Consider the following 23,365-nt stretch of genomic DNA (forward strand, 5'->3'; position numbering starts at 1 on the left):
TTTGTGACGTGTCAATCGCCGAGGGCAAGAGCGCGAGAGAAACACCAAGCAGAGTATCCGAGTCGCATTGGGCTTTTGGCTCGCACGGGAATAACAGAAACTGCGAAGGGAGAGAGAAAGAGAGAGGGATTAGGTTGGGGCATATAAAAAGGAGTGAATAACGGACGGTGCAGATAAAGAAAACCAAAGCTTAAGGTCTCATCTTGAACGTCTCCTTCTTCCTCTCTTCTCCAGCGTCCGATCTCCTCTTTGGGGAAAAAAATCCATCGATTCTCTTCTCCACGCGCGCCAAATACAAAGCGTTTCTTGATTGCTCTCTCTCAGGTATGTTGTCTTAATCCTGTTGCTTCCTTCCCCCTCTTCCCCCCTCTCCATGATTAGTCTCTTTTTCTCTATATACCTTTCCCTCTCTCCTCCACTCTGCGTACATCTCTGTTCCCCATATCTCTTTCTCAAATCTGCTGTTATGGCATTGCCGGGATTAGGGTTTCTCGACCTAGGATTTCTACAGTCATGGCCGAAGGTCCGGCTAGTCCTGGCGGTGGTAGCCACGGCAGCGGTGATCAGAGTCCCCGTTCGAACGTTCGAGAGCAGGACAGGTACCTGCCGATCGCGAACATCAGCCGGATCATGAAAAAAGCTCTACCTGTGAACGGGAAAATTGCCAAGGATGCCAAGGAAACGGTGCAAGAGTGCGTCTCTGAGTTCATCAGTTTCATCACCAGCGAGTACGACATGAGTACCCTTTCTGGTTCATTCATATATTAGGGTTTCTTATGATTGTTTTTAATTTAATTGTTTTGTCGGTGGTGTAGGGCAAGCGATAAGTGTCAGAGAGAAAAGAGAAAGACGATTAATGGTGACGATCTGCTTTGGGCGATGGCGACGTTAGGGTTCGAAGATTATATTGATCCCCTTAAGGTGTACCTGAATCGGTACAGAGAGGTATTTGCCTACTTCCTTCTGCATTTTTTTTTTGCTTCCGTTTTTTTCCAATTTTTATCTAATGTGCTCCTGTTTTATTTTATTCTTACATCGATCTCTGATCGTATAATTTTTTCCAGTTTGGTAAGTTTGAACTGACTAGGTTAACTTTTTTCCTTTTCCTGGATGATTTTCGCGGGTGGACGTTTTGCGGCAGATGGAGGTATTTTACCTTTCCGCTTTGTGTCGCACCGTTGCACATTTTAATTTTTGTACTTACATCAGATATCTGTTCCTTGTGTGCTGTTTTATTTTTCTGAAATGTTTGCTCAATCTCTTTGTCTAATTATGGTTTCTAATAGGGTGATACCAAGGGATCCGCTAAGGGTGGTGATAAAAGGGATGTTGTTGGAGTTCAACCTGGTCCAAGTGCACAGGTAAATAGATCCTCCACTTCTAGTTGGTCTCTTTGTCTCGAACCCTGCTTCATCCTGCTTTTGTGGAACGTTTTTACATATTATTGCTTACAATGGTGCCTCTACTCTATTTTTTGTAAATAAATTTCACAGGTTGTTCCTCATGGATCCTTCACGCAGGGCATGAACTATATGAATTCTCAAGTAATGTTTTCACTTCTCTTTCTTTCTATCTCTCAGCATTTAGAGCAACATAATAGTTCTCTCTTATCTCTAAGTGAGGAACTTGAAATCTTGGCGGTTGAACATTTGGATTAGGTTTGGATTTATAATTATCTTGGGATATATCGACCCATTTCTTATCCATTTAGTTTTTATGATAAAAGGGGTAAACATTTTAAGAGTAATATGCATGGGAAAAAAAGCTATGAGAAAGTTTCATTGAACTTCTTATTATACACTTTATCCTCCTGTATTTCTGATCGGTTCTGAGTAAGAAGGATGCATTTACTGTCTGCTGTATGCTAGAAATAGGAAACTTGCTCGTTCACTTGATGCAAGAAATAGAAAACATACTCATGCACTTGATGCTAGATAGGAAACATATTCATGCTCTTTATACTAGATATAGGTAACATATTCATGCTTCTTATGCTAGTGCTATATGCTAGAAATAGGGAACATCTTCATGCACTTGATGCTAGAAATAGGAAACATATCCATGCAACTACTTGGGGGGACTTTTTATCTGAAAGAGCGTTTTTTATAAGTTGTACACTGCAAAAATGAATCTTTCTTTTCTGTTTGATATGTATTTTATTACATATAAACATAGGTCGTACACTGTTGAATCGTTGATGTTAGCTCTTGATGAGGGAATGTGCTTGTCTTCACAAATTATTGACTTATTGTCTGTCCATATGGTTCTTTTTGAGATTCTCATTTACTGTTGATTTCTTTGATATTTTTAATAAAATGATTTCCTTAATTTGTTTCTATTGTACTAAAGTTTTTTATTTCATGAGTGAACAAGGCTGCAAACCTCTTTTCTGAACTATGTATTGTGAACAAATTATCTAGTGCCAACTAGAAATTTTGTAAAAGAACTGCGGCTTTTATCTTTGCTTATGAAATATGGTGGAAGAATTTGGATTTTTTCCTATCACAATTGTGTGATTGTTCTCTCTTTCATATGGCCATTTGACTATTGGATTATAGGATATCCCATGAATTGTTTACATATCAGTTTTGTTGCCCATCTCAGCTGTGTGGCCTTTCATCTAAATATTTTCCCCCTTGTTCTGTCAGCCATCAGCACTGAGTGCTATGTGGTCATTCTAACCGTTATATAGTTAGGAAGCACATGAATTAGCTGTCTGCCAAATTTAAATCCAACATCATATGTCCTGCCTTGGATAAGACCTTCCAATTTGTATTTTAGTAGTTGTTCTGTTAATTGTACCACATTAGTGTTTTTATTATGGGTACTTAGTGGATAACTTGTTCACATTTTTTGTGTACAGAGCTGCCTCATGTCCAGGGAAAAGTGCTTGAGGGCACATTAAGAGGTTTCTTTAGGGCATGCTTAGCTAGTTCTTTTTGGGATTCCAAAGTTTCCAAGGCATATATCTTTCTCCAACTCTCAACAATAATGCCATTGGTTTCACCTGAAAGCTAGTTTTTCATGTTTCCTTAGCAGCTGGGATCCTTCTTATTTCATAGTTATTTGGTATCTTATTGCTTCTTTTTTTTTTTTTGGGATGTGGGGGGACTATATGAATTCTGGTTATGAGTGGTCAGGGGTTTTGTGTAGGAAGGGTTCTTACAGGCACAAGAGATACAAGGTGCATCTCTTGTGCTTTGCCTCAATGTCAGCTGCAGGGCTTCATGCAGATACAAACTATTCATGCTCATTGTTGCTACTAGTCTAGGTGAGCCCTGAGTGAAGACCTGCAAATGGCTGTTAGTCATGTGTCTAATGTTTTGACTAGAGGTTTTTTACGTAGTACAGATAGGAATGCCTTCCTGTGTGGTCCACCTAATCTTGCCATGTGGAAATGTGATATGGCAATTCTGATGGTTGGATAAATATGGCATTGTTTGGATTGGTCATGTGTCAAGTTCCCTAACGAAATGCAATCATATATGCCTCCATTTGTTTCAGCTATTTCAGCCTTCCATTTGTTCGCAATCAAATTTCTAAATTTTCATTTTCATAATGAATTTAGGGAGCTTTATTTTGTCAGGTGGCTAATTCCATTACTTTTTTCTATTTTGGGTTGGGTGGTGGGGAGGAGGGATATTTGAAAATATTAAATTGGAAGTTGTTGTACTTCTATTGCTTTTAGGTAAATTTGCTTTAAGACATAATTAGGTTAAGGGTATTAATATCAGTAGACCTTTTCGCTCATTTTTAATGCTTTCAAACTGAAGAAAACCCTAGTCCATTTTCTCAAGTAAAGCTGGTTCTTGCTAGATACCTGAAGATCAAGGCTTCATCGTAGCTTTTGTTGCTCTTTTCTCAGTTTTGTTTAGTTGGTATTTGTTGTTTATATTCTTGTTTTGGATGTGGTATATTATATGATATCAGTCTCCTCCCTTCCCCCTCTTTGGATTTGGAAGATAAAGCTTTAGGGTAAGCATGATAATCACATGCTTAAATGAGGATCCTGGAGTGTGTCCTTAATTTTGATAGGTTGGTATAATTTGCTCCCATCTCTGCGGGCATATTCACTGAAATCTTGTGCTGGTAACTATTTTAGAATCCCCATCCACTATTCTTATTAGATAAGCTTTTACTGGTGCACCCATTTGAGTTTTTATGGATACTATGGTGTTTTTTGGATGGGTTATGAAACTTTCTAGCTTCATTATTTTGTAGTTTGTTAGTCTTGAAGCCAACCCTTGTGTTTATTTGTGCAAAACAGTGACACTTCCAACTTTGTTCTGATACCAAATGTTATATCTTGCTTGATTCAGTCACAGGGACAGCATCTTATGCTTCCCATGCGAGGCACGGAATAATAAGTTTTCTCATGCATTGTGACCAAATCATGCTGAATTCAATTAGTAGATCTTGTTTCGCACCCAGAATGAATGTTATAATATTTCTGATCCGAGCAGCAGTTTAGGTGGTGGTGTTGATTTCAAGGCAGAGGGGCCTCAGGTTAATTCTTTGAAGCTTCTGTATATTTGGGTACTTCAAGTAAGACTAACCTGTGGAAGGAAGACATTTGAAGGGTTTATTATAATATGCTGCGATTCTCAAGCTGTATAGAGGAAAATTTCGTGGTTATTAATTCTGTTTGGTTTATTTTGGTGCTTGAGATGGGGACTGCTATGTGGGTGATTTTTTCAAGCTGCATTGCTTCATGTATGTTCATGCACTCTTTTGGTCTATTAACTGTTTCGGTACTCAGATTTTTGCAATTTTTTTTTTTTTTTTTCATTTGTCAGACTTTGTTTGGGTTGGAATTTAACATGTGACAAGGGGGCTTTGGTTTAATCGTCCTCCAAATATAGTCCCAATTTGACCTGCCTTGATAGAAGGAATTTGGTGAGCCACCCATTACTGGGGTTGGGTGGGTGGGTGGGTGGGGCCACTTTAGCCTGGCAGAGTCATTCAGTCTCTTTTGAGGTTAATCTGGTATTTTTAAGGTTCCTGTTAGCTGAAACGTGTTGGTTGATATCGGCTGAAACCAATACTGATCGTGGTATCAGGATTCATATCCAATTTATTAATTTAACTGGAAGTGGTGATATTGACTTGCCAAGATGCGAGTGTTGCAATCATGGGCGGTTTCTTACATACATTTTTAGAAAGGAACCTCGTGAGAGCTCAACCAAAACCTACTATAAATGTAAAGAGAAAAATGGTATACTACATGAGCACAAATGGAGGTCTTACTCCGTTTATGAGCGGTAATTCCTCTGTACGATAAAGTATTTTCCAAGTCGTTTACGTCAGAGGTTGAAGGTCTTCAATAGGAAGTTTATCTACCCGAACTTGTATGGTTCATCTCAACATTATCCAAATAAATGTTGCTAAGCAGTTTTTAATATCAAATAGGCCTTCCTAAGAAAGTAATCTTAATGCGTTGATTTACCCTCATTCACGATTAGTTTTGCTACATCGCCACCTGCTTCAGGTGTCAAAATGGTCTACAGTGAGGTGTAGTGAGTATCCAATGGTTGGGATATTTAGGGGTGTTCTTAGTCATTGCATGCTCATTGCACCTTACAGCTCGCGTTTTAGCTAATTATCCACCATTTATAACTGTGCCAAAGGGCATATCAATTGGTCACTGAAATGTAGCAACGTGGGTACTTCTTGGGTACATGCATTCATACAATAGCAACAGTCCCTGCTATGAGCCTTGCTACGTACGATAGCATTCGATTAAATCCACCATGAGCATTACTTTTGAGTGGAAATTGTCACTTCCAACTTATCCCGAATGTTGTGATAAGCTAGGGGAATTTTCATATCCTCGATTACAACATCATCACTGAAAAAAGCATAAGTTTGAAATAGGGTGCTTTAGTTTTTTCAGCTTCTGGACAGCCCCGACTCTAAACCAATAAGGAGAAAACAACATTATTTGAGTCGCTTTGAGCTTATGGGTGAATTTATGCTTATTCTCAGCCTCTTTGATTGGTTAGCAGGCGGGTTAAGCCTCTAACTTAAGATTAAAAGGCAACAGTCTCTCTCTCTCTCTCTAGAGAAAGAGATGTAAACAATGCCATAAAAATGACAAAAACATGGCCAAAGCCAACCTACCCTGAAGGCCACGCCTGGGTGATATCCAAGCCTAAACTCACACCGGGCCTTGACTAGATCGACCCCTTCGAACCCTAAGCTGGGCCTTGATTTTTAAAAGCCCGTCCAGGTTTCACCCTTGCTTTTAAGGCCAACCCCATCAGTTTGTACAGTAACCGCCTGATCAGTGATTCCCACTCATCAAAGCCCAACCGAACCACCCCCACTCTACCATTTCTTTCATCCCCTCCATCCAACCGAAGCAACCACCTGTGAATCTAGTCCAAGAAGGAGCCTGTGGCTATACAAAACCCACACTCCCTCTCAACGTGGCACTCGCACATGCCACGTGAAGTGCACGTGCTCAGCGCAGGCGAAAGCCGAAGGGGGCTGTGTTGTGTCCGAAGGAAGAATCAATCACGTCGCAACCGTCGCTCTTTCCCTACTGTCCAAAAGCTAACTACACCCAAAGGGAATCCGTTAAGAATCTTTAAGAACCCGAAAAGCATTACGCACGAGACAAGACCCAAACCCACGACGTGACCATCATTTCGTGTCGGCACGAGGCTCGTCGCCAACTCATCACCTCCCACCACCACCCTAAAGCACAAGAAGTGCAGAGTCCTGCAAAAGTCCAACCATGCACTACACGGGGAGGCTTTATGGTCGGTCGGGGAAGGATACCACCCAACTCGTACCCTGTGCGGTTCCAGCTCACACCACCACCACCACCACCCTCCTCACGGGAGCGGCAGTCCTCTCAGAAAAGAATTGCGCCGGATACGATCGTCTCATGATGAACTCGATTTTTATATCACCAAATTAGGGGCACACTTCTTCTATACAGCTAGCCACGTTACGACCCCACCTACTCATCACCCCCACACTATATTCTCGGAGAGATCCTCTCCATTATCGACACCTAGTCTCGTAACCCAACCACCACTCGTTATCTAATATGGCCATAGATTCCCTATTGTTTATGACCTCTGTTAGTTAAAACGGGAACGGTAAAAAAACATTGTTTGGTACGGGCATGTTTTAAACGAATCAAAACGTGAATGGGGATGGTCAAAAATACGGTCAAATACGATAAAAACGGAAGAAAAAAAAACGACAATACGTGTTTTAAACGTTTATATTTAAATAATACAGTGTCAAAAAAAAGGGCAATATATAGACATAAATTTGCATAATAATTCTCTAAATACCTAGATAATAATCAAAACAAATATAGATAATATTCATTTGAAGTTTTAAATGCGTTTTAAACGAGTATCCATTTTTAATATCCGTTTTTTTACTATAAAAAAAAAGGATACGCGTTTAAAACTTCAAATAGCCCCGTTCCCGTTTTTTACCGATTTTCTATGAAAAATTCAGCAAACGGCGTTTAAAAAGGCAAAAAAACGGGATGGAGTTTTAAACGCGTTTTAAACGTGAATTAACTAACAAAGTTTATGACTAATTAGAAAAACCAATTTCAACTATTATGGATAACTTTTTTCTTTTTTTGAGTCTCCTTTGATCTAGGCCTTTGGATGGCATGCATAGAGTATCGAAGAACAATACAGGAGTATTATTGACCTTGCATATAGGGTACATACATTTAATGAACTAATGTTGAAGAAAAAATCCCCTACAATATAGGGTTGAATTATAATCAAAATTTGAAAATTGTATAGGAGTATCGATTCGGGGTGATCTCAATTGAAATCAACGAAGATCAATCCCAATTTCATACTTTTTAATTTTATTTTAACAATTGGCTGACTCCATTTTGAGAAACATGCAATATAGCTTATATTTTATATTTATCCAGTCTATAAAGATTCCATGCATAATGGACGCAGTGTCTATGAAAACAAACTACCTTAATTTAGCATTTTGGCACGTCAAGAGAGAGGGCTCACTTCTGAGTACAGACATTCGTATGTACCATTTTGCCCTTCAAAATACTGATATCTTAATTTTTTTTTTTTAAGATCATTTTTTTCTTCCATTTTACACGAATGTCACATTATTGGTATCGCCATAAATGTATATTGAGATACCAACGATGTCGATAGGTGCATATGGATATAAAAAACGTGGGGAAGGAGAAAGAGAGACAATCCGAACATGGCAGTTATAATTGGCCGATATGAAAATTAGGGCCATCCAGTCCCCTTAAAACTGAACCATCCATATTCCATAATCCATACCCTTAAAACATGTGGGGCCACGTGATGCCTTGTCACATTATTTATAGAGCAGCAGCAATGTAGTGTAGGTTTTATTGGTTTTGACGCACTAACTGTCTTACGTTACGTGTCTCTCTCTTCTCCATCTCTCTCCTATCTGAGTGTTCAGACGTTCAGTCGACCTTTTAAGATTTGGTCTTTGACCGCTTCGTCCCAGGCAGAAAGGCACAAAGAGGAGAGTAGGTGGGAATCTCAAAATACCCTGAAACCGAAAGTCCCCTTCTTAAAACAACTTACCTCCCTGTCGCCCACTGCTCTTTAGGATTCCTGTCCCTACCTGTTCTGGCGAGGATCCCAGAGAAACTAACTGTATCCAATGGTTAGAATGGGATCATGGGTCCCTCTCTCCACTTGATTCCAATCTAACCGATTCAAAATGTCGATTTCGTCTGCTTGACTGCTTCCATTGCTATTAAATCACTCCCCTGTATTTATTAAAACTTCGGATACGTTCAACCAGAGTCCACATCCTCAGCAGCGGGTGGAGATAGGGGTGTCAACGGTCCGGGTTGGTGCGGTTTCGGTCCGGTTCCATCGGTTTCGGTGTGAGTTTGGAAGTGACCGAAACCGACCCATTAAGGATTTATCGGTTTCGGTCCGGTGTCGGCTTCGGTACGGTTTGGGTTCGGGTTGGTACCGGTTTGGATTTATTAGGTTCATTTCGGTTTGGATCGGTTTTTTAAACCGGTATGGAGCCATTAGGAAACAACCAAATGATGAATTGTTGAACTTCGGTTTCTTAAATCGATTTGTAACAGGGTTGGTTTTGGTTTTTGGTCTAGTTTGGATTCGATTTTCCATACAAATGTATACAAAACTATTCAAATTTTGATTTTTTTAATGAATTTTGGAGTGTTTCGGTTTCTTACCGGTTTGGTTTCGGTTTCGGTCCGGGTTTTGAGCCGGTTTCGGTTTGGTTTCGGGTTCATCCGGTTTTCGGTGCGGTTCGGTTTGGTTTTGGGGTTACAATACTCGAAACCGAACCGAACCAATAAGGCTTCGGTTCGGTTCGGTCCGGGTTGTTATCGGTTCGGTCCGGTCGGTTTTACCGGTTCGGTTTAGGAATTGACACCCCTACTTAAACCAGTGAGAAAACCATTTTGAATCAAACCATTCAAAAACAAATCGAAACAAACCGGATCGATTCATCTTTTTGAAATAAAAGCTGAAATATTTTCCCTCTCTCTCTCTCTCTCTCTCTCTATCTCTCGATCTCTCGATCTCTCTCCCTTGATCTCGACTCTCCCTCTCGGTTCTCTGTAATCAAAAGCTTGGACTTGCTTTTTCCCTCGCTTCTCCCTGCTATCTTGACTCTCCCTTTGTTCATCGCTCCCTGCTCTCTCGATCTGTTCCACACTCTCGACTCTCTCTCTCTGTTCGTCGCTTGACTCCTCTCTCTCCTGTCTCAGTGGATTCGAATTCGTTGATTTGATTTCGAATTTTTGATGAAGACTACTACTACATCGACTGGATCGAGAAGCTTTTGTTCCTTTTTCTTTCTTCTTTCTTTTTCTTGCTTGAAGAGTTTGTTTTCTTTGATCTGATCTCTTCCTCTCGAGCAAGAAGAGACTCCATGGTTGTTGCTATCGAACGCTTCTCCATCAGGTAGAACCTAAGAATCGTTAATTTTGGTTTTTTGGTTTCGAATCTCTTTGCAGGTTTTAATATTTTAACGAGTGATTCGGTGGTGTTTCAGAGAGTACGCTTCGAAGATGAGGAGTGTTAATGTGGAGAAGTCTTGGCCGTTTCATGATAAAGAAACGATGAAGAAAGAAGAGCTCGCGGCAAAGCTTCCGTTGATGAAATGCCTGAAATATCGGTGGTGGAAGGATGAGGTGGAGGCGATGAGATCTAAATCTTCTAATTTTCCTGCTAATAAGTCTGATGTTGATGTTGTTGATGATGATGAAAACGGTAAGAAGATTCTAGAAGCAACTGGCGAGAGAAGCGGATGGGTGTCGGAAAAGCTTCCGGTTGAGAAGATTGAGGCGGTTATAGTGACGGGTGAGGAGGAGAAGGTGGTGATGAGTTGTCCGGTTTGTCGGATTTTTACGGCGACAACTGTGGATGCGGTGAAGGCGCATATCGATGATTGTTTGGCTTAGACTACGTCGAAGGTGGATCACCGGAGATTACAGATGAGGAAGTCTACAGAAACGCCGGCGGCGGTGACGACTAAGGTGAAGTCGAGGACAAGGAAGAGAAGATCTATTATGGAGATCTTCGCTGCTTCTCCGCAGATCGAAGCTGTGAAGCTCGATTGTGAGAATCGACATGTGGTGGTTCCTGAAGAGGAAGTTGATATGAAAGTCTTGAAGAAAGCATCATCTGATGTAGTTGGAAAGAAGAAAAAGGGCGAACAGATAAACAAGAATTGTTTGAGAGATGATCCGTGGATGATGACGTTGAAGGTGAAGAATAAATATTTCAGTTTTTTTTTCAAAAAGATGAACCGATCCGGTTTGTTCCGGTTTGTTCTCCAATGGTTTGATTCAAAACGGTTTTCTCACTGGTTTAAGATTGTACCATGGTAGACTAATCTGAGCCGCAAATATGAAATTTTACACGTGTCGGCCGCCCGGGGGGCATTGTACAGAATTGTACGAGATCCGAATTTCAGACAATTTCTTCCCCGTACAAATACCACATGAAACAGTGGTTTCCAATCCCGTTATCACCTCTGGTATGCTTCCAAAGACTTCAATTTGTTGGCGAACTCTACCTTCAATAGATTAAAACATATCCATTTGTTAGAATTATGAGTTTAATTAATTATTCGGATTGATTAAATGGGTAAAAATCAAGTTACATGAATTGATTTGGTCTATTCTCATGTTTACGGATATGCTGGTTTGGTTTAAGGTTTCGAGTGCAGGATAGTATTATAAACACAGTTTTCGGTTCTTACAACCGTCATTCATTTTTAACCACTTTATCTAGAAAAGTGAGAGAACTCAAGGAGATCTGAGGGAATCCATAACCAAGAGAAGGGAATTGCTTCGATTTCGTTGTCAACATACTAAGTGCAAGGTAGACATCGATCCTCCATGATTTTTTTGAATTCGTATTCTTGTTGTCTGTATGGGAACCGATTAGAATTCGATGTGAAACCTTAAGCAGTCTAACAAGTGGTATCAAAATAACCCATATGGGTCTAGAATCGATTGATATATATATATATATATATATATTTTAATTTACAATGTACAAAACCATTGAGTTTAAGGAGATCTATTTGCCTTGAACAACATCGACGCGTACCCTTATATCTTGTTCCGGGACAAGTCAATGACTTGATGGTGACAAAATCCGTGTCCCCTAAGAATTTGGGGATCTCACCAGGGAGCTGGTTGTGGAAGAGGTTAAGAGATATAGACTATTGGAATTTCACGAATGATTTGGGGATTGCTCCAGTTAGGATGTTGCGGTCAAGGAATAGTTCTGTTAGTTTGGGGGAAGAAGAGGGGATGGAACCTGTTGAAGGAGAGCTCGAGGAGGTGGAGGTTGGGGAGTTGGCTGAGGAAGGAAAGGGTTGGGCTGGAGAGGCTGATATAGGTGAGGCGGAGCATGGTGAGGTGGTTGAGCTTTTGATGGTGGAAGTCTTTCCCTTCTCCTCTTCTTAAATTTTATTATGGGACTAAAAATAAGTAGAGCGTGAATATTCACATGCGTAAATGAAACTTCTCTAGTCCTTGAATATTATATCTATTAAATGAGGAGAGCGAAAATAGATGCTTCTCTTAATTCTTTTTTTCTCAACCGTAAAATAAACGGTTGATTTTTTTATCCCAAACTTTTGAGGGGGAACAAAGAATATGATGCATATAAATAAGGTTAGGTAGCCTAGTCCACTTGTTATGGACTTGGGCCTGACACTGAGACCGGTAGGCCAGCCCATTTAACATATTATTGGCTATGGTCTTGGGCCTCATATACCCAGACCGATACGAATCTGAATAAAACCAAAACTGACAAGGACGGGTAAATTTATTGGTCCGGTTTGGTCTTGGGCCAAATGAGTGAACACCTTAGATCACCCTAAAAGGAAACTGACCAGATTGATTTGATTTGACATTCCTAGCCGTGAAAAGTTGCACAAACACAAGGGACAATTAGAAGAAGAATATCAAGTTCTAGAAACACTTTAGAAGTGTCATTAAGACAGCCTCATTGTTAAGACCATGGTTTTTGGCAGCGGCATTGCACGGGATGCATCGGTTATTTCATAATTGTATCATTTGAGATTGATCTTAATACCTGATTGATCTAAGTATTGATATCAGAATAAAGGTAAAATTATAAAATATATCTATTTTTTTATTGAAGGAAAAGGGTAAAAGCCACCGTTCTGATCGATCCATGATCGATTTCTCGGTCACTACTAATACCAATAACTGAATCCATGATTGACCCAAAATTCTAAACAAAACTTGTATAGAATCGGATCAGGTTACTTAACGAGGAATCAAGATTCGCATCGGGTCCAATAGATCTTGATTCAGATTCAGTCAAAGTTGAACAAAAACCCTAGAAACCCACGGCCCCACCAAAAAGAAATCCAATCAGACGGTGCGGCTAACTTAGTTCGTTCCCTTTATTTTTAAACTACCATATGGATATGGAAGAGTAGTAGTTTGTGGTGTCCGTTGATGGTTGTAGCGGCGAACCACTGAGGCACTTGTTATGGTAGAAGAAGTAGGAATCGAAATTCTGAACCTTTCCACCTTGGGGGATCTTCCCACACAATCGATTATAGCTCACATTCAAGTACTGCAATTCCAATCCGGTTATCGCATTTGGTATGCTCCCAAATATCTTGTTGATTCTCTCCGTCGACCCTTTTGCCTTGAACAACATAGACGCGTCCCCTTGGAGCTTGTTCCTTGACAAATCGATCGTGTCAAAATCCACATCCCCTAAGGATTCTGGGATCTCACCGGAGAGGTGGTTGTGAGAGAGGTATAGGCTAAAAGAAGGCTGTTTGAATTTTCCGAATGATTCTGGGATTGCACCGGTGAGGCTGTTGCTGTCTAGGTGGTGAACTGTTAATTTGGGGGAGGAGGAGAGGGAGGAAGGGATGGTACCAGAGAACTGGTTGAAAGGTCGAGGAACTCGAGGTTGGGGAGTTGGCTTGAGGAAGGTAGGGATTGGGCCAGAGAGGTTGGTATTGGTGATGCGGAGCATGGTGAGGTGATTGAGCTTTGTGATGGTGGAAGGGATGGTGAGGTGAGGTCGGTAATGTGATGAAAGAGGATATTGTTGAGGTACTGGAGGTCGCCCACTGCCTCAGCGATTTGGGCAGAGATGTTGCCTTTGGAGATGCTAAGTAGAACGATGCGGTTAGTACCATCGGCAGCAATCGGTGTTGGGGACCCAAGAGGCCAAAGCCTATGGGTTGTTAAGTTGTGCGTTGATCTTCATCAGTGCTTCATAGTCGTTTTTGTTGCAGCGAACAGTTTTGGCCAGAGATTGAGATAAAGATGGTGTTGTTAGAAAGAGAAGATACAGGAGGAAGAAGAGTCGGGTGTCATGTTGGTGTATGATGTCTTATATTCCGTCGCAGTTTAATCCAGGGAGTACTGGTGCAGCACCTAGACAGGATTAAGGTTTTTTCGCTATATATTTGTAGCGAGGGTTTCTTTCTCTGTAATGCAAGCAATACTGAGAGGTGTGAGGACGAGCGTTGTAACCCTATTATCCATTGATAGTGAAGCAGGATCTCATCTCACCGGGGACGTAGGCAACCTTGCCGAACCTCGTAAAATCCGTGTGCAGTTGGTTTTGTTTTTCTATTATCTTCTGCATCATTTTAGGGTTGCGTTTCTACATGTCCATGGTGGTATTCTGTATTGTTTTTTCGTGGAGGGCTATGGTGACATGTGAGACCTTGTATATAGAGAGAATTAAGGTGATGGGGGTGGGGATGGTAGGGAATTGGGATAGTGGACAACACGATCTCATCTGCCCTTCTCTTAGTGTGGAGAAGGAATCTTCAGGCCACACTAATGTTTGTCTTTTGAAAAAAGTATTATTCACATGAGGTCATATATTCATGGTAGTTTTGAGTCTTGATCAATTACGGGTATGCAGAGAGTAATTACTGGAATCGTAGAATTACCTTGGCATCCTTGTCAGGCAAGCTTATCTTAAAAGGTATTCTTCAATTCTAATTCTATTGTGAATTTTTCTTTTGTTTCAAGGGATTTAAAACGCTTAGTTGACTCTTGTAATAAGGAGGGCTTTGTCTCTGACAAACACGATAGTTTGGTCAATTTTTAATCCATGAATCTAAGATCAACGTTTGGTATTCATGAGTTTTTTTTTTATCCCTCTAAATAATTTCATTTTCACCTAAAATGTATGACTGACTGCTTTAAAACTTGAGTGTTTNAAATAAAAAAAAAAAAACTCAAAGTACTTGATGATATGGGAATTGCTTGCCTGTTTATATGCTTGCAGTTATTGGGGTCAACAACGACATCATCAGGTTCTAAATGGTGTACTACTGTTTAATTTTCTTCCCCACCAAGGATGCAAGCCCACTTAGCAACCGTTACAATGGTTCTATGAAGATTTTTCATTGTCAAACTTCTTTTGATTGTCTTTAACGAATTTTTTTTCTTCTTTTCATTGCGAAACCCCTCCATAATACTAAACTTTTTTTTTTATGATAACCTTCTTCCAAATCATGAACACAAGGGTAGACCTTTTTTGTTTTGGTAGAACATAAGGTTGGACTAGAAATCATAATATCCACCGAATGTAATTTATTGTAGGAAAAAGGCTGCATATGTTGACTGTGTAGCGTGCACTAACAGGTGGTATGTCTATCTTTCTTTTCCTTTCGCAATGATCCCCTCTTTCCCTTATGGATGAAGTCCTATCCTTCATGCCAATTGGTGCCGACTCATTTGTATGCCCACCTTTCCCTCTCTCTTTTTTTCCGTAGATCTACGCTTAACCCTCAAGTATATTCTACTTATTTAGTCAACTGATCTATGTAATCTATGTAATTAAACAGCCTTCCAAAAAAAATTTAAGCCTATGGTCAAGGAGGACCGATGCCATCGGATGGTTTTAAGAACGTATCACGCAAAAGGTAGAGGGTATTATTGACTTTTTCCAATAAGAGGGGAGGAGTATTGATGATCTTAGGATGGTGGCTGAACCCTACCATACAGGAAGAGGAAACCCCCTAAAAGAAATAAATCAATCAATCTAACCAAACAAGAACAGGTTAATCAGTTTCCACCCAAACCAAAAAATTGAAGTTGAGGAGGTTAACTGATTGATCAAATTTTCTGCATTTCTTTCCATTGTGCCAACAGGAATAATTTAATCTGAGGTCATGGGTTTTTATACCTCAGGAAATGAAGCCAGAAACGGCAAACACTCATGATAGATTAATGATGGTAAACTTGTTTATAGGAAAATTTGGTTACCTGAGGAATGTCTTTTCATGGAAAAACTTAACAAAAGGTTTTGCCGGTAATCGTGCTTCTCATATCTCTGAAATACCCACAGTCAAGTCAAGTATCATAAAAATGTGATAGCCCATCTTCTCTCTCTCTCTCTCTCTCTCTCTCTCTCTCGTTTGCTTGCTTCCATGGCCTTGCAGCCTTCTATTTAAGGGTAAAACAAAAAACTCTTCTCTTGAGAGGAATGAAATGAAGGAAGACATGAGTGAAAACTATGGACCCTAGAAGGGCTGCGTGAGCCAATCATGTTTAGCTTTGAATTTCTCCATTACCCTTTTTAAGTCTTTAAGCCCTTTAAAGACTTGCAATATTAATGGTTTCTCACTTTCACCTCTTTGGTTTGGACCAATATACTTGTTAACTTCAATAATATTGCTCTCTACCCTAGTCTTAAACTTCTTAGCCCTCTTTTTCAGTCCTTCCTGCCATGCTATGAAGACCATTTTCACAAGGACGAGTGGCTAGAGAGAGAGAGAGAGAGAGAAACACACAGTCCTAAGTCTTGAGTCTTAACACAGATAGAGAGAGACAGTTGTGTGACAAGTGTACAGACCTGCTAACTGGCTTCTTCCTCAGTCATGAACAAACAACACTCACAGATGACAGAACCACCTTTTCTTCGTCCTTTTCCTCCTTTTTTCACTTTCACTTTTTACAACCCTCCAAACATTTGGACTTTTGACTCGATCTCTCTCCTCTCTCAACCTCAAGTCCCCAACACTGCTGAGCACTTGCCATCTAACTCAACCCTTTCACTTTCAGTCAACTCCATTTCCTCTTTCTAGTTTATATATATATAGATAAATATATATTATCCTTTCTTCAGTTCCTGTTTCTTCTTTCTTCTGTTTTCTTTCTTTCTTCTTTCTTCTTTCTTCCTCTTAAATCCTCATCTTCAACCCACAAACCACAACCCTGAGCTTCTTAATCTGCTCCATCATCACCCATATAACTCTCTCTCTCTCTCTCTCTCTCTCTCTCTCTCTCTTAGATAAACAACCCCCCTCTCTGAAAGCTTCGATTTCTCACTATAAGAAAGAAAGAAACAAACCCACTCCATCAACCCAAGCAAATGAACCAACACAGACAAGCTGGTTAATGAGGGGATCGAACAACAACCTCGTTGTCGATCTGCTGCCTTGTCTTTCTCATGCTAGACGGTGAGTTCTTTTTCTCTCTCTCTCTCTCTTAACTTTCAACAAAAACCTCACTTTGTTGTGATTCCTATTAGTTTAATACAGAATCATCGTTTCCCAACAAGATTTCTAGTGATTATACCTAGTCTCTTATCTTCCCAACTTTTTTTCTCCCTTAATTAAATCCCTTTGTTAATACCAAGAATCAAATCCAGATTTCCCAGCTCTCCTTTATCTTTTATATCCCCCACCACCACACGTCTTCTCAGGATAAAAATGGAAAATCAACAAGAAAAATTGCCAAAAATCTCCTAATCCAAACATGGCGATGGCGGGCAAGAAACGAATTCTTTAAATTTATTCTTAATTAGTTTTTTTTATTTTTTATATTATTCACTGAAAATAAATAAATAAATTGAAAAATAAGGAAAAGAAAGAAAATTCTGGAATCATGTCGTTATCGACTTGACAAGGATTCTGGGAGACCGGCCCCAAACCCCATGGTTGCGCCCCTTTGTCGCTATCCTTGCCCCCATGTATGTCTCTTTTATCATACATTATCATGGATGAATGCGTGCATCATGATGATACACATGATATGTACGGCATAGACACATGGGACATATCGGACCCTTATTCTAAAATATTAAAATTGAAAAAGCAGCCAAAGAAAATTAGATAAAAATCTACGGTCATCGCTCTCATCATATCACCCGCCATAAATTTTATTAATTTATTAGTTTCCTGACCTTTTAGTATGTCCTGTCTCTCTCTCTCTTTCTCTTTCTCTTGCTCTCTCTCTCTCTCACGGAACCAAGCGAGCGGGAAAAATGGAAAACCCCGCCCAAACCCCACCGGAGGCTCTCCCATCTCAGTGGATTCGAATTCGTTGATTTGATTTCGAATCTTTGATGAAGACTACTACTACCACTACTACTACTACATCGACTGGATCGAGAAGCTTTTGTTCTTTTTTCTTTCTTCTTTCTTTTTCTTGCTTGAAGAGTTTGTTTTCTTTGATCTGATCTCTTTCTCTCGAGCAGGAAGAAACTCCATGGCTGTTGCTATCGAACGCTTCTCCATCAGGTAGAACCTAAGAATCGTTAATTTTGGTTTTTTGGCTTCGAATCTCTTTGCAGCTTTTAATATTTTAACGAGTGATTCGGTGTTGGTTCAGAGAGTACGCTTCGAAGATGAGGAGTGTTAATGTGGAGAAGTCTTGGCCGTTTCATGATAAAGAAACGATGAAGAAAGAAGAGCTCGCGGCAAAGCTTCCGTTGATGAAATGCCCGAAATATCGGTGGTGGAAGGATGAGGTGGAGGCGATGAGATCTAAATCTTCTAATTTTCCTGCTAATAAGTCTGATGTTGATGTTGTTGATGATGATGAAAACGGTAAGAAAATTCTAGAAGCAACTGGCGAGAGAAGCGGATGTGTGTCGGAAAAGCTTCCGGTTGAGAAGATTGAGGCGGTTATAGTGACGGGTGAGGAGGACAAGGTGGTGATGAGTTGTCCGGTTTGTCGGATTTTTACGGCGACAACTGTGAATGCGGTGAAGGCGCATATCGATGATTGTTTGGCTTAGACTACGTCGAAGGTGGATCACCGGAGATTACAGATGAGGAAGTCTACAGAAACGCCGGCGGCGGTGACGACTAAGGTGAAGTCAAGGACAAGGAAGAGAAGATCTATTATGGAGATCTTCGCTGCTTCTCTGCAGATCGAAGCTGTGAAGCTCGATTGTGAGAATCGACATGTGGTGGTTCCTGAAGAGGAAGTTGATTTGAAAGTCTTGAAGAAAGCATCATCTGATGTAGTTGGAAAGAAGAAAAAGGGAGAACAGATAAACAAGAATTGTTTGAGAGATGATCCGTGGATGATGACGTTGAAGGTGAAGAATAAATATTTCAGTTTTTTTTTCAAAAAGATGAACCGATCCGGTTTGTTCTGGTTTGTTCTCCAATGGTTTGATTCAAAACGTTTTTTTCACTGGTTTAAGATTGTACCATGGTAGACTAATCTGAGCCGCAAATATGAAATTTTACACGTGTCGGCCGCCTGAGGGGGCATTGTACAGAATTGTACGAGATCAAAATTTCAAACAATTTCTTCCCCGTACAAATAGGAAAATAATCGTCTGCAATTCCGATCTCGTACAATTCCGTGCAATACCACCTTTAGGGGGTGACACATGTATTGATACCAATGCAATGATCCAGATCTAATTTAAATGCCTCTTCACTGATTTAATGTTTTATTAGTTGTACCAGATCTGGACCATTGTATTGGTATCAATACACGTGTCACTGCTTGAAGGTGGTATTGCACGAAATTGTACGAGATCGGAATTGCAGACGATTTCAACCCGTACAAATACCACATGAAACAGTGGTTTCCAATCCCGTTATCACCTCCGGTATGCTTCCAAAGACTTCAATTTGTTGGCGAACTCTACCTTCAATAGATTAAAACATATCCATTTGTTAGAATTATGAGTTTAATTAATTATTCAGATTGATTAAATGGGTGAAAATCAAGTTACATGAATTGGTTTGGTCTATTCTCATGTTTACGGATATGCTGGTTTGGTTTAAGGTTTTGAGTGCAGGATAGTATTATAAACACAGTTTTCGGTCCTTACAACCATCATTCATTTTTAACCATTTTATCAGAAAAGTGAGAGAACTCAAGGAGATCTGAGGGAATCCATAACCAAGAGAAGGGAATTGCTTCGATTTCGCTGTCAACATACTAAGTGCAAGGTAGACATCGATCCTCCATGATTTTTTTGAATTTGTATTCTTGTTGTCTGTATGGGAACCGATTAGAATTCGATGTGAAACCTTAAGCAGTCTAACAAGTGGTATCAAAATAACCCATATGGGTCTAGAATCGATTGATATATATATATATATATATATATTTTAATTTACAATGTACAAAACCATTGAGTTTAAGGAGATCTATTTGCCTTGAACAACATCGACGCGTACCCTTATATCTTGTTCCGGGACAAGTCAATGACTTGATGGTGACAAAATCCGTGTCCCCTAAGAATTTGGGGATCTCACCGGGGAGCTGGTTGTGGAAGAGGTAAAGAGATATAGACTATTGGAATTTCCCGAATGATTTGGGGATTGCTCCAGTTAGGATGTTGCGGTCAAGGAATAGTTCTGTTAATTTGGGGGAAGAAGAGGGGATGGAACCTGTTGAAGGAGAGCTTGAGGAGGTGGAGGTTGGGGAGTTGGCTGAGGAAGGAAAGGGTTGGGCTGGAGAGGCTGATATAGGTGAGGCGGAGCATGGTGAGGTGGTTGAGCTTGTGATGGTGGAAGTCTTTCCCTTTTCCTCTTCTTATATTTTATTATGGGACTAAAAATAAGCAGAGCGGTAAATATTCACATACGTAAATGTACGTAAACTTCCTTAGTCCTTGAATATTATATCTATTAAATGAGGAGAGAGAAAATAGATGCTTCTCTTAATTCTTTTTTCTCAACCGTAAAGTAAACGGTTGATTTTTTTATCCCAAACTTTTGAGGGGAACAAAGAATATGATGCATATAAATAAGGTTACGTAGCCCAGTCGACTTGGGCCTGACACTGAGACCGGTAGGCCAGCCCTTTTAACAAATTATTGGCTATGGTCTTGGGCCCATATACCCAGACCGATACGAATCTGAATAAAACCAAAACTGATCAGGACGGGTAAATTTATTGGTCCGGTTTGGTCTTGGGCCAAATGAGTGAACACCTTAGATCAGCCTAAATGGAAACTAACCAGATTGATTTGATTTGACCCGTGGAAAGTTGCACTGAACACAAGGGACAATTAGAAGAAAGATATCAAGTTCTAGAGCTACTGTACAAGTGTCATTAAGACAGCCCCATTGTTAAGCCATGGTTTTTGGTAGCAGTATTGCATGGGATGCACCGGTTGTTTCATAACTGTATCAGTTGAGGCCGATCTCAATAGCTGATTGATCTAAGTATTGATATCAGAATAGAGGCAAAATTATAAAATATATCCTTTTTTTTATTTTTTTTTATGAAGGACAAGGGTAAAAGCCACCTTTTTTATCTATCCATGATCGATACCTTGGTCAATACTAATATCAATACCTAAATCCATGATTGACCCAAAATTCTAAACAAAACTTGTATAGAATCGGATCAGGTTACTTAACGCGGAATCAAGATTCGAATCGGGTCCAGTAGATCTTGATTCAGATTCAGTCAAAGTTGAACAAAAACCCTAGAAACCCACGGCTCCACCAAAAAGAAATCCAATCAGACGGTGTGGCTAACTTAGTTCGTTCCCTTTATTTATGAACTACCATATGGATATGGAAGAGTAGTAGTTTGTGGTGTCCGTTGATGGTTGTAGCGGCGAACCACTGAGGCACTTGTTATGGTAGAAGAAGTAGGAATCGAAATTCTGAACCTTTCCACCTTGGGGGATCTTCCCACACAATCGATTATAGCTCACATTCAAGTACTGCAATTCCAATCCGGTTATCGCATTTGGTATGCTCCCAAATATCTTGTTGATTCTCTCCGTCGACCCTTTTGCCTTGAACAACATAGACGCGTCCACTTGGATCTTGTTCCTTGACAAATCGATCGTGTCAAAATCCACATCCCCTAAGGATTCTGGGATCTTACCGGAGAGGTGGTTTTGAGAGAGGTATAGGCTAAAGGAAGGCTGTTTGAATTTTCCGAATGATTCTGGGATTGCACCGGTGAGGCTGTTGCTGTCTAGGTGGTGAACTGTTAATTTGGGGGAGGAGGAGAGGGAGCAAGGTATGGTACCAGAGAACTGGTTAAAGGAGAGGTCGAGGAACTCGAGGTTGGGGAGTTGGCTTGAGGAAGGTAGGGATTGGGCCAGAGAGGATGGTATTGGTGATGCGGAGCATGGTGAGGTGGTTGAGCTTTGTGATGGTGGAAGGGATGGTTCGGTGAGGTCGGTAATGTGATGAAAGAGGACATTGTTGAGGTACTGGAGGTCGCCCACTGCCTCAGCGATTTGGGCAGAGATGTTGCCTTTGAAGATGCTAAGTAGAACGATGCAGTTAGTACCATCGGCAGCAATCGGTGTTGGGGACCCAAGAGGCCAAAGCCTATGGGTTGTTAAGTTGTGCGTTGATCTTCATCAGTGCTTCATAGTCGTTTTTGTTGCAGCAAACAGTTTTGGCCAGAGATTGAGATAAAGATGGTGTTGTTAGAAAGAGAAGATACAGGAGGAAGAAGAGTCGGGTGTCCTGTTAGTGTATGATGTCTTGTATTCCAGCGTAGTTTAATCCAGGGAGTACTGGTGCAGCACCTAGACAGGATTAGGGTTTTTTCACTATATATTTGTAGCAAGGGTTTCTTTCTCTGTAATGCAAGCAATACTGAGAGGTGTGAGGACGAGCGTTGTAACCCTATTCTCCATTGATAGTGAAACAGGATCTCATCTCACCGGGGACGTAGGCAACCTTGCCGAACCTCGTAAAATCCATGTGCAGTTTGTTTTGTTTTTCTATTATCTTCTGCATCGTTTTAGGGTTGCGTTTCTACATGTCCATGGTGGTATTCTGTATTGTTTTTTCGTGGAGGGCTATGGTGACATGTGAGACCTTGTATATAGAGAGAATTAAGGTGATGGGGGTGGGGATGGTAGGGAATTGGGATAGTGGACAACACGATCTCATCTGCCCTTCTCTTAGTGTGGAGAAGGAATCTTCAGGCCACACTAATGTTTGTCTTTTGAAAAAAGTATTATTCACATGAGGTCATATATTCAGGGTAGTTTTGAGTCTTGATCAATTACGGGTATGCAGAGAGTAATTACTGGAATCGTAGAATTACCTTGGCATCCTTGTCAGGCAAGCTTATCTTAAAAGGTAATCTTCAATTCTAATTCTATTTTGAATTTTTCTTTTGTTTCAAGGGATTTAAAACGCTTAGTTGACTCTTGTAATAAGGAGGGCTTTGTCTCTGACAAACACAATAGTTTGGTCAATTTTTAATCCATGAATCTAAGATCAATGTTTGGTATTCATGAGCTTTTTTCATCCCTCTAAATAATTTCATTTTCACCTAAAATGTATGACTGACTGCTTTAAAACTTGAGTGTTTACCGCAAAACATTAGAAATGAGAAAAAACTTCGTAGACACAACCGAGCAAAGGACAAGAAAGCCACATCTCTCAAGCATTGGAAAACTAATTTAAGAACCAATATCCGCATACGCATGTGTTTTGGTAAACACTTTGTGGGTGTTTTGTGTAAAGAGGAAAAAGAATCTGATGAGTTCTTATTTTTGTCTTATTATAGTTTTTAATCATATATAGGTTGCAAGACCTTCGGGATTATGTAATAAGTTATAATGTTAGTCCTCTTTGTATTTTTTTTTTTTTTTTTTTTTTT

At 40.2% G+C, this 23,365-nt stretch overlaps 3 protein-coding genes and 2 pseudogenes across 3 annotated transcripts; 3 read left to right on the forward strand and 2 right to left on the reverse strand.

Annotated features, from left to right (window-relative positions):
• The first annotated feature begins 131 nt into the window (after positions 1–131).
• Positions 132–4,758, forward strand: LOC122087106 (nuclear transcription factor Y subunit B-1-like). Its single transcript, XM_042656103.1, has 7 exons — positions 132–324; positions 486–728; positions 816–945; positions 1,142–1,147; positions 1,287–1,361; positions 1,494–1,544; positions 4,320–4,758. Exons 2-7 carry the CDS (start codon positions 514–516, stop codon positions 4,362–4,364), a joined length of 522 nt encoding a protein of 173 aa, XP_042512037.1. The 5' UTR covers positions 132–324; positions 486–513; the 3' UTR covers positions 4,365–4,758.
• Positions 4,759–5,212: 454 nt separating this feature from the next.
• Positions 5,213–10,447, forward strand: LOC122086754. The gene is made up of 3 exons (XM_042655727.1): positions 5,213–5,261; positions 9,866–9,947; positions 10,039–10,447. The coding sequence occupies exons 1-3, from the start codon at positions 5,213–5,215 to the stop codon at positions 10,445–10,447; spliced, it is 540 nt and encodes a 179-aa protein (XP_042511661.1).
• Positions 10,448–12,947: 2,500 nt separating this feature from the next.
• Positions 12,948–16,263, reverse strand: LOC122086755 (annotated as a pseudogene).
• A 1,466-nt stretch (positions 16,264–17,729) lies between these two features.
• LOC122086756 lies at positions 17,730–18,542 on the forward strand. The gene is made up of 2 exons (XM_042655728.1): positions 17,730–18,042; positions 18,134–18,542. The coding sequence occupies exons 1-2, from the start codon at positions 18,011–18,013 to the stop codon at positions 18,540–18,542; spliced, it is 441 nt and encodes a 146-aa protein (XP_042511662.1). The 5' UTR covers positions 17,730–18,010.
• Positions 18,543–21,287: 2,745 nt separating this feature from the next.
• LOC122086757 overlaps positions 21,288–23,365 on the reverse strand; it is a 5,261-nt pseudogene continuing 3,183 nt past the window's right edge.

This window comes from Macadamia integrifolia, chromosome 8 (assembly GCF_013358625.1).
Source record: "Macadamia integrifolia cultivar HAES 741 chromosome 8, SCU_Mint_v3, whole genome shotgun sequence".
Taxonomy (NCBI): domain Eukaryota; kingdom Viridiplantae; phylum Streptophyta; class Magnoliopsida; order Proteales; family Proteaceae; genus Macadamia; species Macadamia integrifolia.

Excerpts from the sequence above, each read along its gene's own strand:
- LOC122087106 (XM_042656103.1), top strand. The coding sequence starts at position 514 with ATGGCCGAAGGTCCGGCTAGTCCTGGCGGTGGTAGCCACGGCAGCGGT. Across the intron at positions 729-815 it reads ATCAGTTTCATCACCAGCGA|GGCAAGCGATAAGTGTCAGA; the intron begins GTACGACATGAG and ends TCGGTGGTGTAG. Across the intron at positions 1,362-1,493 it reads AACCTGGTCCAAGTGCACAG|GTTGTTCCTCATGGATCCTT; the intron begins GTAAATAGATCC and ends TAAATTTCACAG.
- LOC122086756 (XM_042655728.1), top strand. The coding sequence starts at position 18,011 with ATGGCTGTTGCTATCGAACGCTTCTCCATCAG. Across the intron at positions 18,043-18,133 it reads ATCGAACGCTTCTCCATCAG|AGAGTACGCTTCGAAGATGA; the intron begins GTAGAACCTAAG and ends GTGTTGGTTCAG.
- LOC122086754 (XM_042655727.1), top strand. The coding sequence starts at position 5,213 with ATGGTATACTACATGAGCACAAATGGAGGTCTTACTCCGTTTATGAGC. Across the intron at positions 5,262-9,865 it reads TCTTACTCCGTTTATGAGCG|AGTTTGTTTTCTTTGATCTG; the intron begins GTAATTCCTCTG and ends TCTTGCTTGAAG. Across the intron at positions 9,948-10,038 it reads ATCGAACGCTTCTCCATCAG|AGAGTACGCTTCGAAGATGA; the intron begins GTAGAACCTAAG and ends GTGGTGTTTCAG.